Raw genomic sequence first — 14,868 nt, 5'->3', positions numbered from 1 at the left:
GGAGGGGAGCTCCATTGGGAGTCTGCTCATGAACTTGCCCTAGAGTAGGCATGCCCTGACTGGCTTGGATTCTGCCCTGCCCGTCCTGTTGGGGGATGTCTGTGCGGGGAATATTCCTGCCCCAGGGGCACGGGTTGGCTCAATGGTGGGGGTGGGAGCAAGTTGCCCCTGGAAACCTCCTCGCTGGATTTTTCTGCAGGGGCTCGGGGTCTCTTGCGGAGTCTTGGGCCCTGTCCGCAGCGCTGGTCAGATAGCTTTGATCAGGGTTCTTGGGGAGGCGCGTGCTGCTTCCGCAGGCTGCGGGGCTTGGTGGGCTCCCCCATGTACCAGCGTGTTGGGCTGGGCCAGCCCACCTGGCAATCTCACAGCCCCACAAAGCCAGGGCTGGCTCCACAGCACTGCTCTGTCGGGCTGTGCCAGGAGTCCCCTCTTGTCTGTGACCCTCCTGCTCTGCAGGGTTGGATTTGCCGGCTGGTGGGGTGCAGTGGCCTGGTGTCCCCCCGGGGGCCTGGCTGTCTGGAGGCAGAGAGGCCATTAAACAGGCAGGGTGGGAGCGTCCCAAGGCTGCTCTGATGCCAGCTCGTTCTTCTCCCCTTTGCAGACCAACAGAACTTCAACGTCACCTTGGAGAACATGCTGACCCGCTGCCTGGAGAACCAGAAGAAGTGGAACCAGCTGATGGAGGAGAAGGTGGGGCAGGACCTCTGGCTGTCTCCCCACATGCAGGTGGAGGGCGTGGGCAGCCTGCTGAAGCCAGACCCCTTGCGCAGCCCCCTGCTCTTCGTGCCCTCCTCTGAGCGCGCTCTCAACTCCAACTCACTGGTGTTCCCCTGCATCTCTCACGCCCTGCAGTGGATCACCCAGGGCAGGGACCCGCACTTCCAGGCGCCCGCCACCAAGGGGCTCCACCTGCACCCCGTGGCAGGCAGCGGCGCCGTCTTGCTCAAGGAAGCGGCCGCCATCCGTGTGCTGGTCACGGGAAGCCTGCACCTGGTGGGCGGAGTCTTGAAGCTGCTCGACCAATCGCTCTCGCAGTAGCGGGCGCCCGTGGGGGGGGCCTCCATGCCGCTTTTTGCTGTTTACTTGAAACGGCTCAGGGGCTGGGCACTGCTGGGGTTCTTGTGCTGAGCCCTTTGCAGCAGCTGGATCTACCCCCTAGGACTGGGATTGGGGCAGCCAGGGTCCACGTCCTGGCACCGGGATCTTGTGCGGAGCCCCTCGCGGCAGTGCCACCTGCACCCTGGCACCAGGACTCTCACATTCAGCCTCACCCCCACCTCCCCGGAGCAGGATCCGCTCGTTAGTGCCAGGATTTGGTCACTGCACTCATGCTGGTGTCCCTGTTGCCTGGGCTGGGGAGCCTGGAGTGATACCCCAGCAGCTGATCTCCGCCCGCAGGGCAGCCCGGGGGGACTGGCTGCACCGTACGTTTACTTGATGTTCCGTGGCTCTGTCCTTCCCGGAAGCTCACCGTCCCTGGCCCGGCCAAGCAGACAGGTGGGGAGCTCTTACTTGGGCCGGAGTGGAATTCCTGGTCTCTGCCCTTCTGCTGCCTTCTCTCTACCCAAGCCTCTGGGCCGCACGGGGGGCTGAGGAGGGCAGTGTTCGTCTGCCAGGGTGAGGCTTTCCCCTGCCAGGCATTCAGAGGGAGGCGTGCGCATCGGGCAGACCCAAGCTGAGCATCAGCCTCCCTTGGCTGGTGCGTTGCCTTCCCTGGGAGCTGCCCCAGCCGCCCCGCAGAACGAGAGTCTCTCCCCCACCGCCCTGGTGCCTTTGTCTCTGCCCTGGTGTCTGTTCGGTTGAGGCGCACAAGCCGAGCGGTGTGCGATCCAGGGATGGGTTTGAGTCTCGCTGCTTCAGACTGTTCGGGCTCCTCTGGGACTGGGCTTGCCCTGGGTGAATGCAGCCAGGTCCTGCCACCTGCATGTAGAATCGGCTCCGGAAGCTCTGGCTGGGTGCTCGTCAGAGGCCGTTAGTGCTGGGGTGTGTCTGGATTGGGGTCCGGTTGGAACTGCCTGTGATTGAAGGCCAGGAGTGTGGTGGGAGCTGTGTGTCAGGCACAGAGCCCCAAGTCGTGCTCACTCCCACCCATTGGTGCTGCCGGGCATGTTCACACAGCCCGTGGGGTGAGATCCATGCACTGTAGTGCCAAGGAGTCTTTCACAGTGGTCTTGGTGCCCCATTATGTGAGCTTCTCCCAGGCCAACAATGGGGCAATGGGGTCCATATGCACTAGTTCCAGTGTTGTGTAGGCAGGTCATCCCTGAGTGCAGAGGGGCCTAGTGCAGGATTTGTCCCTGTCTTTCCCTCCCGTCTCCTCCCGGTGCAGAGATCTGTGCACTGGGGCTGAGACTCCTGCCTCTCTCCAGTGCTGGGCAGCGGGATGTGAGGGCTCTCTGCATGCCATTTGCAAAGTGGGTGATCCCCCCAGACTCGGGTGGGCCAGGCGGCAGGCCGGGCTCGCTCTCTGCTGGACGGTAACTATGAATGACTGGTGGGCAGGGCAGGTGGGTCTGGGGGTCGGGAAGCCCTAGTAGCTGAGGAGCCGGGCTGCTTTCTGGACCTTATGCAGTTCTCTGTGCTGGTGGCTGGCCTGCTACCCGGGTCGCTTTAGGATGACAACTTCACCGCCTGGCAGTGTCCAGGCAAACGGGTGCTGGGAATCGGCCTGATCTCTCAGGGACCCTCATTGAGCAGGGACTTCAGGAAGCATCTGTCCGCAGGAGCGGAGTCCCTCTGGCGCAAGAGTTGTGGAAACTGGCTCCAAGCCCCAAGGCCACGAGCCGCCTGGTGTCGTCACAGCTCAGCCAGTGTCTCTTGCTGCCCTCTGGGGGCGCGCTCCATGCAGAAACCCGCTGAAAGCTGCACCAGGCCAGGCAGCGAGCTAGCTGTCCCTGCTCGAAGAAACAGCCAGGCTGGGGCAAGCATGTTACTGGAGATCGGCCCTTGAAAGCCACTTGTGAGCAGGGCGGCCTTTGGGGTGGGGGGAGCGAGATGCTCTTGCGAAGGTCTTGGTTGCACTGGGTGCACTACATGGCCTGTCTGTGCTCACTGGAGTGCCCAGATGCATGGCACGGTCAGTATGTGCCAGGCTCTGCTGACACGAGTACCCAGCTGTGCCAGCCCAGCCATGACCTGATTCAGTGACTAATAGCCACCTGTCTGCTGTATCCCTGTGTCCAGATTTCTGTTGCCCCAGTGCGTGGGCATTGGCTGGTCCCACTCCGGACATCGGCCAGGCTGTGGGGTTGGGTTTTGAACCCCATCCTCAAACGCATGCAGTGCCGGGGTGCTTGGGCAGGCAGTGTGAGGTCTGGGCCATCTAGCCCCTGAACATGGATCTGTGGAGCTGCGTTTGATCACAGCAAATCCAGCCTGGTGCTGCTGGGCAGCTGAGCATGTCTCCCCCTTCTGCAGGCTCCTGCCTGGCTGGTCCCTGTGCTGAGTGGGGCGGCTAATGGGCCCGGTGCGTGCCGAGGGTCGGTGCCAGCCCTGTTATGGCTGATCGTATGCTGGGGCATGTGCACACACAGCAAGTGGGGCTATTCGCTGCCGCAGGATCTCGGCCGCGGGGCCTGTGCAAGATCCTGCTACTGGTCTCTAGGAACCCCGTGGGTTGCTGGGGGGACTAGGTGGCCCAGTGCATTGTGGCCCGGTCCTAGCCGTGTGTGTCTCCGCCCGAGGTCTCTGAACGATGCTGTGCCAGATCACTGCCATTCCCAGCATGGGCGGCTCGAGTAAGGGGGCACTGCCAGGCTGCCCCAGGCCCTGGGGCTTGTCACGCTGAAGGAAACCCCTCCCTGGCCTTGCAGTGCGCTGCCCTACCTGCTCCCCTTGCTGGCTGTGCCATGCAGCCGCCTCACTAGCTATTGCCAGTGCGCTGCTGCACGGACCCTGCTGGGTGCTCTGCTGCATTCGCCCTGGGAGACGGGCCCAGCCCTTCGCACGCTGGCAAGTGTCTCTCCTCCCCTCCCCCTTTACTGCCACAGTGCCTGTTTCTGAGTACCCTGACGGCAGCCTGGGGCCTGACCCAGCCGTGTCTCGGGGTGTGTGTCGGATGCCCTAACCCCTCCCCAGTGGGGGGGGGGCGGGGAGGGTTCAGGGGTTGACGGGTAAATCTCAAACTGTGGAAAGCTTGGGACCCAGTATGTCCCCCTCTCAGCAAACCCAGCCCATGGCCTCTGCCCAGCCACTCCACATGGGGTCTGGGTGACGGAATAATGCTGCCTGATCCACAGACCTCCTTGCGGAACCTCCCATGCAACAGACTAGACTGCTGCAGCCTGCCCCTCTCCTGGGGGCTGGGTTACTACACTGGCCTTGGCAGCGGAGATGGGGGGAGAATCCGGCTGGGCCCCTCTGCACTGCCACAGAGCTGTGCTTTGGCATGCTGGCGCCTGCAGGCCCTGCTGTGATACAGAAGATCGTTGGAGCCAGGGCGCTGGCTCCGGAGTGTAGCCTGTCCCTTAGTAAGGGGCCACGCGTAAGCCATGAGCGAAGCAGCTGGTGTCCCCAGGTGGGAGATGGGGCCGAGCTGCCTACGTTTGCCTTGGCTGGAATATCTGCTAGCTGGTTAGTGTTCCCCTATGTTGTTCTAACCAGGGATGGGTCGCGCCCCCCCCTCCTTTGGAGATCACGAAAGGGGCTGTGGTTCTTTGCAGAACTAGCCTGAAGGGGGCGGGGGTGTGTGTGTCTCCACAGCCGTGGGAGGTGTAACTGCAGCGTGGGTAGACGGACCTGTGCTACTTTTGATCCAGCTAACACAAATACCAATAGCAAGGAAGCTGCGGCAGCATGGGCTAGCCACTCAAGTGAGTCCCTAGGCTCCTGGGCAGGCTTGTACAGGTCATGCTGCTCTCGCTAGCCAGCTCCGTGTTGGGGTCTACACCTCTGATTGCAGCCTGGACATTCTGGGTTGAAGCATGAAGGAAGGTTGGAAGTTGCTCCCCGTGTCCAGCCTCAGATGATGTTGAAAGGCTGAATGGTACTGAGTCTCCAATAATTTAGCGAGCAATAGGGTTTTTATTAAATCTTCTGTAACTTAAAAAAGAGTATTGATTCAATTTCCAGATTGCTTCCTGGGAGATTAGGGTTTGAAAGTGAAGCCATGGTGCTGCTGTTACATGAGAGTCTGCTCCATTGACCTGTTGATGGAAATAAATGTCCTGCTCATCGTGGCGTTGTACAGTGTCATCTCCTTCCTGGGCGCGTGGGGCGCCTGGTGGGGATGAGGCTGGGAGCTGTGTTGCCAGGTAGCATTGGAGTTGTTTGTGAAGCCCCTTACCTAGCCTAATCCCCTTGGCCCTGGTGTGGGGTGGAAAATGACCCTCACTCTACCAGTGGGGAAACGGAGGCAGGCTAAGGGCCTGCTCCTGAAAGAGCAGCATTACCCCTGGCTGCTCATTTCAAAGGGCTCTTCACCTTCCAGGTGTGGGCCTCACCTGGGTTGCAGGGCCCGGGGCGTGCCCCACCACTCTGCTGAGCTCCGAATGGGCGATCAGTAGTTAATATTTGGATGATGAAATTCTGTGTGTCTGAACCCTAGGTGGGCTCCACCTGCTGGTTACTCCAGCTCTGCCCTGCTGATCGGCACTGGAGTCTGGTGCTAAGCTGGCCACCAGCCTGGCCCAGAGGCAACAGCTGGATTGCACCCAGCTCTGGATTTTTAAACCTCGCTTGTTGCTCCACTTTCTCGGGTGAGGGGAGGTTTCCATGACCAGGGCACCAGCCTTGGGGGCTTTAGCTGGGAGGCTGCTGGCTGCTCTGATGCCCATTGCAGGCTGGTGTGTGCGGGAAGGGGCACGGGGCAGGCTCCAGCCTAACTCAATACAGTGCAAAGGGAAGGGGCCGGGCCCGGGCTGGTATGGAGTGAAATGATGGAACGGGAACAGCTGCAGAGTGAGAGGACTCCCCGGCCCCAGCCTGGGGCCAGCGGGGCTGCTGGCTGTGTCACTGCATTCACCGCGGGGGCCTGGGGCCTGGGCTGGGCTGCCCGGGTGGAGTCGTGGGCAGGGCTGAAGCTGCTGAGAGCACCATGGCTTTTGGCTGTTAATAAATCTTGGCTGGGTCCCGCTCCATGTACCCAGGGCCCCGGCCATCCGTGCACAGGTGTTTCCTGGAGGGCTTAGACAAGCTGTGTTCATCCCTAGATCCCGACCACCCCGTTCTGCATGTGGCCCCCCCCTTCCCCGGGGCCTGCCATGCGGAGCGATGGTGGAGCTGGTGAACACGGGGCTGGCCTGGGTGCCGCTGCTCAAGGACCCAGCTAATGTGTACAGGGGTGGTGTCAAATCTGCTGGGCAAGCCGACTGCAGCTCCCGGGGGGTGGACGGGGGGACACAGCTGCTGCCGGCGCTGCTGACACTAGCCAGGCACTAGCGTCGGGGGGAATTAGTCCCGGCTCACGTGACGCTTCCTCTCACCGTGGCCAGCCTGGCTGGTCCCTTCCATGCAGCCTGGGTAAAAGCAGGCGGCCCGCGCAGGGAGCTGCTTTTCCTGCTTTGCTTTGCACCCCAGGGAAGGCAGCTCGGGGTAGGAACTGGGGTGCTGGGCTGGCTTTGGCCAAGGCGGGGCCTGGGCTCACTCAGCTCGGGCTGGCACCAGGAGGCTTAGCTGAGCTGTGGGCAGGAGCAGGGCTAACCCAAGGCATTTGGGAGCTGGGGCAGCCTGGAGCATGTGACGTCAGCGGCGCTACCTGCAGGAGCAGCGTCTCCCCCGTCGCCAGCCGAGGCAGCCCCCAGCCCGGGGCTCAAAGTAAGAGCTGGCTTTGGCTCAGCCCTTCCCCCACCCGTCTGGGGCAGCTTGGCCCTTTCTGCCCGTCAGCTCTGCAGGCTGGGATGTGGCTTTTCCCTTCGCTGTCCCTACCCGCAGGCTGGGATCTCTAGGCCAGAGTAGACCTGGGGCTGCGGGATAGGATGGCTCCATCTGCCACTGGCTGTTCCTCCAGGGTGGGGGGATGCCTGCCTGGGGCCACGTTCCCCACACCCTCCCCTGCTGCTGTACCGCAGCTCTTTGTCAGTCCACGGCCGCTGGTGCCGGGGTGAGCCCGGCAGGCCGTGCGGGAGCCAGGAAGGAGCTCGCCCCTCGGGCCGTGCTCTGCCGCTTCGGCAGCAGGGTGCTGCTCTGGGTTTCCGGTTGCCGAAGTGGGGCTGGCCAGGGCCCTGGGGGCAGCGCTGGCCGGCCGCTTGCACAGCTGCATGTGCACAATGCACTGGAAACCCAAACACAGGGAGGTCACGTGGGGTCTTGGCAGTTGCTGGCTCCCCCCCGCCCCCCCAGGCCAGCTTGCAGGTGGTTTTTGGCTGGGCCGGGATAAACAAGGAAAAGCTGGAAAGGGGAACGTGCTGTTTGGTGCCTTTCCGGGAGCAGGCTGGGCAGGGCCAGGAATCCTCTCCACAGGCTCCAGTCAACCCACTTTTATTGATATGTTATCATGGTTACAGGGGGTCAGTACAAATATTTACAGACCAGAGGCACAACCCCGGGGCTGGGGAGGGAGGGCAAGGCCCAGCCGGTGGGCGCCATTCAGACTGGTTCTGAGCCTGGGGGCGTCAAACCTGGTCTGCGGGCCGGTGGAGCCAGGCCCTTGGCTGAGAGCCCGCGACTCCCAGCCAGCTGCGCTATGGCTCGGGGGGGGGAGGGGGTCCACGTGTGACTTTAATTACACTCAGTCCCCCAAGGGCCAGGCGTTCAGCCTGGGGGGCCTGAAATAGGCCAGCGAGCTGCCAGAGCGGGTGTCTCCCGGTGGGTTACGTTTAGTAAAGGACGGCATCAGTGACACTCCAGTCAGGGTCAAGCCCCCTGGAGGCACCGGGGGGGGGGGGTGTTTAAAGTGTGTGTGTGTGGTGGGGGGGCTCTGCAGGACCCAAGCCCACCTCTCGCCCCAGTGCTTCCAGGGCAGAGGCATGGCGCCCGCCGTCATGCCAGGTCGCCAGTCAGAAAACGCTCCCCCCTGTGGCTTCGCCACGCAGGCCCCCGTGTTCCCGCAGCTGTGCCTCGCGCCTCGCCCTGGGCTGTGTCTGGCGCACACGTAAATACCCGCTCGGTCAGGCAGAAGGCAGCTCGGCTCCCAGTTCTAACCCCCCCCAAAAGGAAAGGTACGTAGTTGCTAGTAACTCAGCACCGCGGCTGTGTGACTGCAGGGCTAGAGGGTTATGTACAGCAAGGAATGCTGGGTGTGCCACGGCCCGAAAGGGCCACGACGGCCGGGCCCCGAGCTCTGCGCCGCAGCCCAGCCAGGTGACCAGGGGGCGCTCCCTGCCCGTCACAGTCATGGGGGAGCCGAATCCCAGCTTCCTATTTGCTGTGCGTGTGCGCACGCCTTTCCAGCAGCCCCAGGGCATGGGGGAGGAATCCTTCCCTGCTGCCTGCCCAGATCTGTAGGAGTCGGTCCCTGACAAGGAACTGGACTGGGGTGAAACGAATCCCTCCAGCAGGAAATCCCCGTCTGACCCGGGAGCCTCACCTCCCCTTGCCTGGCCGGAGTCTGGTCACACAGCTGCTGTCTGAGCACCCAGGTTCCACGAGGGGACCTGCTGATTTCAGCTGCCTCACCTGCGCCTAAGTGGGCCTGGGAGACCCGCAGCGCCTTGACTGCGTTTGGCAACCGCTGCAGTCGGAGTGGGTCTAAGCAGCTGGCTCTGGAGCCCACTGGCTGCCAGGCTGAGGCCCGGGGCAAAGGGCTGGGCTCATGCTGACTTAAGCTCTGCTGTGAGTGGCAGCGCGTTCGAGTGGCCGCTCCCGCTCATGGGCTGGATCCCAGCAGGCGGGCTGCGTGGGAGGCGACGGTGATTCTTCAGCTGGAGGGATTGGCAGTGAGCAGGGGCCTTTCCCCTCTAGTCTGGGAAGTGGGCAGCAACAACACCAGCCGAGCCCACTCCTTGACTGGGGGACCCCGGCGAGGGGAGTTCAGGCCTTACGCCCCCGTCAGGCTTTGGCCCCTCTCCTGGGGCAGCCTGCAAAGGGGGCAGGACAGGGGGGGATCCAGCGGGGCCATCTCTGCATTAGGAAATGGACAGATGCCCCCAGCCCCTCTCAGGCTGGCTACTGAACAGCTGCAGGAGAGAGTTAGAGGGATTTCGGGCACTCCGGCTCCTGGGCAGAGAACGACTGGCCTCGGAGTGAAAGGCTCCCTGGGCCATCCGCTCTCCCGACGTGCTGGCTGCTAGTCCTCATGCTCGCGCTCCCAGCCTGTGGCTGGCATGGGCCTGGCCTGGTCTCCCAGCCCTCAGCATGCTGCTGGTACCTTCCTTTGTTCAGTTCCGGCTGTGGAGAGCTGGTGGGCGTGTTGCTCCCGGAGTGCGTGAAAAGTGAGGGTGTGGTTGCTCCTCTCCACTGTGCCTGTCCAGCAGAGCAGGCTACGAGGGACGGGCCCCACTGTCTTCTCCCCCACAGCTGTCCCTGGGTCGGGGAGCTCAGCTGCCTGCGGCTCCGATGAGGTCCATGGGCGGGAGCTCCCAGACAGCCCCTCTCTCCCCGAGGGGCGGGGGTGTCCGGGTGGCCTGCTGCCTAGGCCATGCTGCTGGTGGAGCAGGGGGTGCTCTGGGTGCTGCCGACGCTGTGATTGGGGCTGCTGCTCTCGGAGGCTGGGGCGTTGGTGGAGACCGGCTGCATTTTGGCCATGGGGCCTGGAGGATGTTACATGTCAGAAAAAATGGAAAACATTAGGCAGGCGCCAGGGGGTTGCTCACAGCCAATCAGCTGATGACGAGGGAACACAGAGCATGTGGTGGCTCAATCTTCCCTGGCCCAATCACGGCCCTGTCAGTGCTGAGATAAGCCAATTGTCCCTGTGTTTACACAGGCGCTGGAAGGAAAAGGCGAGAGATAAACCAATCAGCTGGTCCGGGCTGGGCCTGGCCAGCCTACTCAGGAGGGAGCTAAGGCGACAGGCTGCAGGGTTTTGTTGTCCTTGCTCTATTGATACTGTTATGCAGATAAGCTTCCAGGCAAACCGGGAAGAACTGCTCCGGCCCTTGGGAACAGGAGCAAGGCTCCCTGAGCAGCACAGCTGAGAGCGCCTCGGACAGAGCCGGGGCCTTATGACAGCAACCATCATCCTCGCTCCCAGCTGGAGGCCTCAGGAAAAGGGACGGGTGGACTGTTCCACTAGGACAGCATTTTCCCTGGGTCGCTGTGGGGTGGAGCTGCGGGGCAGATGCACCGGCTGGGGATCCGGCCCGAAGCGTCTCTTGCCGGGCACTGCAGCTATCGCACTGAGGCTGCGTCACATCCTGGAGCCTGGACCAGCCCAACAGCTGATCAGCACCTGCCAGCCGCGGATTCCCCCCACCATCCCCCCCAGCACTCCAAGGAGAGACCCGGCTCCTGCTGAGCAGACCGAGCTCACCCCAAGGCCATGGCACTGGGCACCATGCGGGGGGAGGGGGGCAGGGGGAGGGAGACTGGGGCAGAGACGAGGCAGAGCAGCTGATACTCACGGGTATGGGAGTAAATGCACCAGAGCGCGGCGGTGAGGAGCGTGCCGATTAAGAAGGCTGCGAAGGTGATCCCCACGACTGCTTCTATCCCTAGGCCTGGAGCCACACAGGAGACAAGGCGAGAGGAGCATTGAAAGCAATCAGCACATTTCCCCAGACATGGGCCCCCCGCCTCCAGGCTCCAGCCGGGTTAACACACTGTGGAGCCTTCTCTCTGCCCATAGAAAGGACTCTCCACTGAAACCCAACCACTGCTGATGGGCCAGCAAGAGACGCCCCTGCCTCCTGCCCCAGAGCCTCCCTTTTCCACGCAGGCACCTGGCCAGCTCAGGAAATAGCCAAGGTGAAACCGTGATGGGAACTGAACTACGGAGCAGAGCGACAAGCCGGGCAGGGGTTTGTCCCTGTGGGGGGGATCTGGCTGGAAGGACGTGACTGCTAGGTCTGTAAGGGCTCCGCGCCCCTAGCAGGGTAGGATCGGCAGCTCACAGGCAGTGCTATGGTCTGACAGCAGGAGCGTGCCAGTCCCACCAGGCACGGAGGAGTGAGGGCAGGACCAAAGCTTGCCAGTGACTTGAAATTAACCAGTTAAAAGGAGACAGAGAGCAAAGCATATGGCTTTTAAGTGATCTTATCCCCCAACCCCTCTGCATCAGTCTGACTCTGCCCCTCTCCCGCACGGAGGGAGGGGAGCTTTAGAAATTGTCAGAGGCAGGTTTCTCTGCAAGCAGCAGGCTCACAGCTTCTCTCCTGCCGCACTGACCATGCAAACTGCCGCATGCTTTATACGTTCGTTCCTGTACACGCACAGAGCACCACCTTGGTGCAGCATTGAAATGCAGCCCCCTCTAGGCATGGGTGTGACAGCTGCTTGGCAGCGCACAGGAACACTGCACTGACGGTGGATTTTCTGCAGGCGGGTTAACAAGGAATGCCTGGCAGCTGAAACCACATGGAGGATTCCAGATGAGGCTGAATGTTGTGAAACTAAACATTCGGCGTGGCGGGGGGAGGAGCGCACCCCTTGGGATCTTTCATGGGCACAGGTATTCAGGACTTCAGTGCTACATCTCCAAAGATAGCACTGCCAGCAACACAGCACCCCACGGCCACCACGGGCTCAATACGGACTCAGAGAAGATTCTCACCACCACAGCCTGCAGTACCTAGTCAAGGAACGATCAAGCCTTTGCTCTGATTTATTTATACTGGGCTCGCTACGGTCTCCCAGTTCCTTGCAAGCCCCACCTTGCTCAGGTGGCTGGGTGGAGGCCGACGGCCTGGAAGAGGTAGACACCGGTTTGGTCTGCTGATGGTTCCTGGACTCCTCTCAGTCACTGGTTCCACCCCCCTAGAGTGAGCAGCTCTCCTCTGCTGAGCCCAGCAGCTCCTCCCTGTGTCTGTCTCAGGGCCGCGGCATTCATGAAACCGCCCGGGGATGTGAGACGTGTGTGTTTGAGAGTGTGATGTGCAGCGCGAATTCCAGTCGGGGCTCGCGCGTGTCAAAAGCCTTTCCTTGCTTTGTTGTGCTGCCGTCCTGGGGGAGCTGAGCAAACAGAGGCAGGAAGAGGGGACCAAGGTGGGAGGAAAGCAGGAAATCATCCATTCTTGAATGGGGCTGAAGATTCATTCCTGCTTGGAAAGGATTCAGCTGGGCAGGAAGACAGGCCACGCTCCCTCGCATGGAGCGAATGCAAGAATAACTGCTCTGGGAGACATCAGCAGGATGCCCCCCTCGCGGCTGCTCAGGGGGTTCAGCCAGGGGAGACTGGCAGGCAAGGAAACTACTTCTCAGTAGGCACCAGGGGCTGAAGTCACCCGTCCATTATCATCCCCAAGTCTGTGTCTTTCGGGAGCACCTGCCCCGTGCCAGGTGCTGTTCGCACGCAGGCACAGCTCCTGCCCCAGCGAGCTCACCACACCTCTGCCCTCACACAAAGTTCTGTGCAGCATCGCCAACCCCAAAGCTTCAGAAATCCTGAGCCAGCCCCCACACCCCCCAAAATCAGGACATCTTAAAAATAACACATTCCGGGGGCTTGACTTTGCCTGCTGGGTTTTGAGATGTAAGGGGTCACGCTGTCTAGCTTTTCTCTGCAGCCACCAGAGCCAGAAACGTCCTGGGTTGTAACGAAAGCCGAGCCTGTCACCTCCATCCTATGACTCCAGGAGCTGGAGCTTGAAGACAAATGCTAACCATCTCATGACATGCATTAAAATGGCAAGGCTTGGCCACACTGTATTTGTCTATCAGAGATCAACTCCTCCAAAGAGCTTCTCCCACACAGAGATTCTGATTTCCAGGATTTTGTGGAGAAGATAAAAATGATATGGTTGATACTAAATGCAAACACCAAACTGGGCCAATAATTCATCTACATCCATGCGGCAGCCTTTGTTCAGAAAGACCCAAAGGCACATTACAAATGCTAGCTACAGGAATCACTGCACACATCAGTGAAATGCAGCTATCTCTGGGGTTTAACAGCAGCATAGGAAGGCTACACAAGAGTTTGGGACAGGAAGTAAAGGATACTGCATCCAATTGCCACGAGGCTCTTTTGACTGAGTCCTCTCCAAGTTGGGCTGTTTCCTATCACACCAAGACAAGTTTACTTGGGCTCTGGCTCACCTCAGAACTTCGCTTCCCTTCCCCACCCCCTGCAGCCTGTTATCCTCCGCAGACAACTGGTGCACAGTCACTGTACACAACTTCCTGTAGGTCAGCGCCTGGCCCAGCCGCAACCCCTAACCCCTCTCCAGGGAGGCCGGCTGACACATTGCATGGCACTGTCACAACAGCCACAGCCGGGAATGCAGATCAAGAAGAAACGAGGGGAAGAAAAGCAGAAGGAAGCTGCCAGGAATTTGATAAGCGCGCCAGCGGGACGGCGCCGTGGAAAAGCCTGTGTTGAGTCTTGGGCTCAGTGCCAGCCTGGCCCCTCTCCCCCCAGCCCCCCACCAGGATGAAGGCATCTCACTTGCTGAGGCCTGCGCAAGCCACACACGCTGAGATGGCCAGTTCTCAGGATGGCTCCCGCCAGCCTCTGGCCCGTGGAGTTCCTCGCACGGAAGCCTCGTCCGTATCTCACCCGCTAGCAAGGCCGCTCATCCCAGCCTGCCAGGTCTCACAGTCATTCAAGGGCCTCCCCTTCTGGTGAGGAACATACTGAGCCCTGGTCCTGCTATCCCCTCCTGGGCATTGCTTCCCAGTTACAAGGCGTCCCATCAGCCATCACTCCTTTCCCCACTCAGCCCATTTCTATAGGTGCAACCACGTTTCTCTTTGAACTGGTATTTCTCTCCCGTCTAGTCACCCTGGTCCCCATTAAACCAGCTCCCATTCTCCAGCCGAGGGAGGGCGCTAATCCTGCCAGAAGATCCTTCACCAGACTGAAACTCGGCAAGGACTATGGGACACTCTCCGCTCCCACCCGTCTGCCTGCACCTCGCACCAGGGACAATCTAACAGCAGTGCAGGCTGGGCTCCGTGCTGATCCACCCTCACTGGGTAGCTTGGCTCCAGCTCTCAGCTCTGACCCGACGTGACATGACGAGGAGATTGTGAACTCACTGGAAGGTGGAGGTCTGGTGTCCTGCAGCGTCACCTCTAATTTTCTCTCGACGGTGCTGTCCTGTGATTTTGAGAAGAAAACCAAGAGGGTTAAGATGAGCTGCGCACATCTCTGCCCCGCCCAGCGAGAGAGCCCTGAGTACCCCACGGATCCCCCAGCAGCCGGTCACAAGGCTACAGCAGGAGGGATGAGCACCTGGCGTCACCCTGGGAAGAGACCCCTGGCCTTGTGGCTAAGGTGCAGGCCAGGGAGGCAGGAGACCTTGATTCTATCCCTGCCTCTGCCACAGGACCAGTGCCCAGGTGACCGGGGGGGAAGGGTTCATTCCCCTCCTTGTGGCTCAGTTTCTCCCACTGTAAATGGGGATACTGATCCCCAGGACTGGTGTGAAGCCTGATTCGTTCCTGTTTCTAACGTACATTGGGGCTCTTGGCCAGTAGGTGCACTACGTGCCCCTGGCCGCGGCTCCACTGCTCTTGGGAACAAGGAGGCGACGTCATACCCGGCTTGTGCCCCGTGCGAAGGCTATGGCAGTGGCACTGGGGCTAGTCTGGGCCCTGCGATCCAGTGCAAACCTCTCTCAGCTCGGCAGGGCGGTGCAGCGAGAGCTAGGCCCCGTTAACCTCCACCCAGCCTTATGTGTGTGTCGTCTGGTCTCGGGCAAGGGGAGAGAGCTGCACATCACCAGCCAGCCGGCGGGACACGGGAATGGAATCCCTCGAACCTCCCATCGGTGCCTCCCTGCCCCCCTGCTAGGGCAGTGGGAACAGCCCCCTCGCTCGACAGATGGGCAAAGGGTCCTGGGCCAGGGTCATGCCACCAGGCCTCCTAAGGGTGCCCACGAAGGAGACGGC

At 61.1% G+C, this 14,868-nt stretch overlaps 2 protein-coding genes across 8 annotated transcripts in view; one reads left to right on the top strand and one right to left on the bottom strand.

The window, feature by feature from the left end:
- Positions 1-14,868, top strand: part of FPGS (folylpolyglutamate synthase) — a 43,797-nt gene that overhangs the window by 14,364 nt on the left and 14,565 nt on the right. For 5 of the 6 annotated variants that reach the window (XM_074973839.1, XM_074973838.1, XM_074973841.1 and 2 more), the window contains exon 15: positions 602-5,149. In XM_074973839.1, the coding sequence (XP_074829940.1) occupies positions 602-1,038 (437 nt within the window). In that variant the 3' untranslated portion in view covers positions 1,039-5,149. Of the gene's footprint in view, positions 1-601; positions 5,150-14,868 lie in introns of those variants that run through there. The other variant, XR_012642115.1, reaches the window with a different exon arrangement.
- The window catches only part of ENG (endoglin), a 55,843-nt gene continuing 48,358 nt past the window's right edge, over positions 7,384-14,868 (bottom strand). The window contains exons 13-15 of one of the 2 annotated variants that reach the window (XM_074973836.1): positions 14,014-14,074; positions 10,440-10,535; positions 7,384-9,626 (exon numbers count right to left, since the gene is read on the bottom strand). In XM_074973836.1, the coding sequence (XP_074829937.1) occupies positions 9,508-9,626; positions 10,440-10,535; positions 14,014-14,074 (276 nt within the window). In that variant the 3' untranslated portion in view covers positions 7,384-9,507. Of the gene's footprint in view, positions 9,627-9,648; positions 9,806-10,439; positions 10,536-14,013; positions 14,075-14,868 lie in introns of those variants that run through there. The other variant, XM_074973837.1, reaches the window with a different exon arrangement.

Source organism: Natator depressus, chromosome 16 (genome assembly GCF_965152275.1).
Source record: "Natator depressus isolate rNatDep1 chromosome 16, rNatDep2.hap1, whole genome shotgun sequence".
In the NCBI taxonomy this organism is placed as follows: domain Eukaryota; kingdom Metazoa; phylum Chordata; order Testudines; family Cheloniidae; genus Natator; species Natator depressus.
This window is presented reverse-complemented; position numbering and strand designations above follow the sequence as displayed.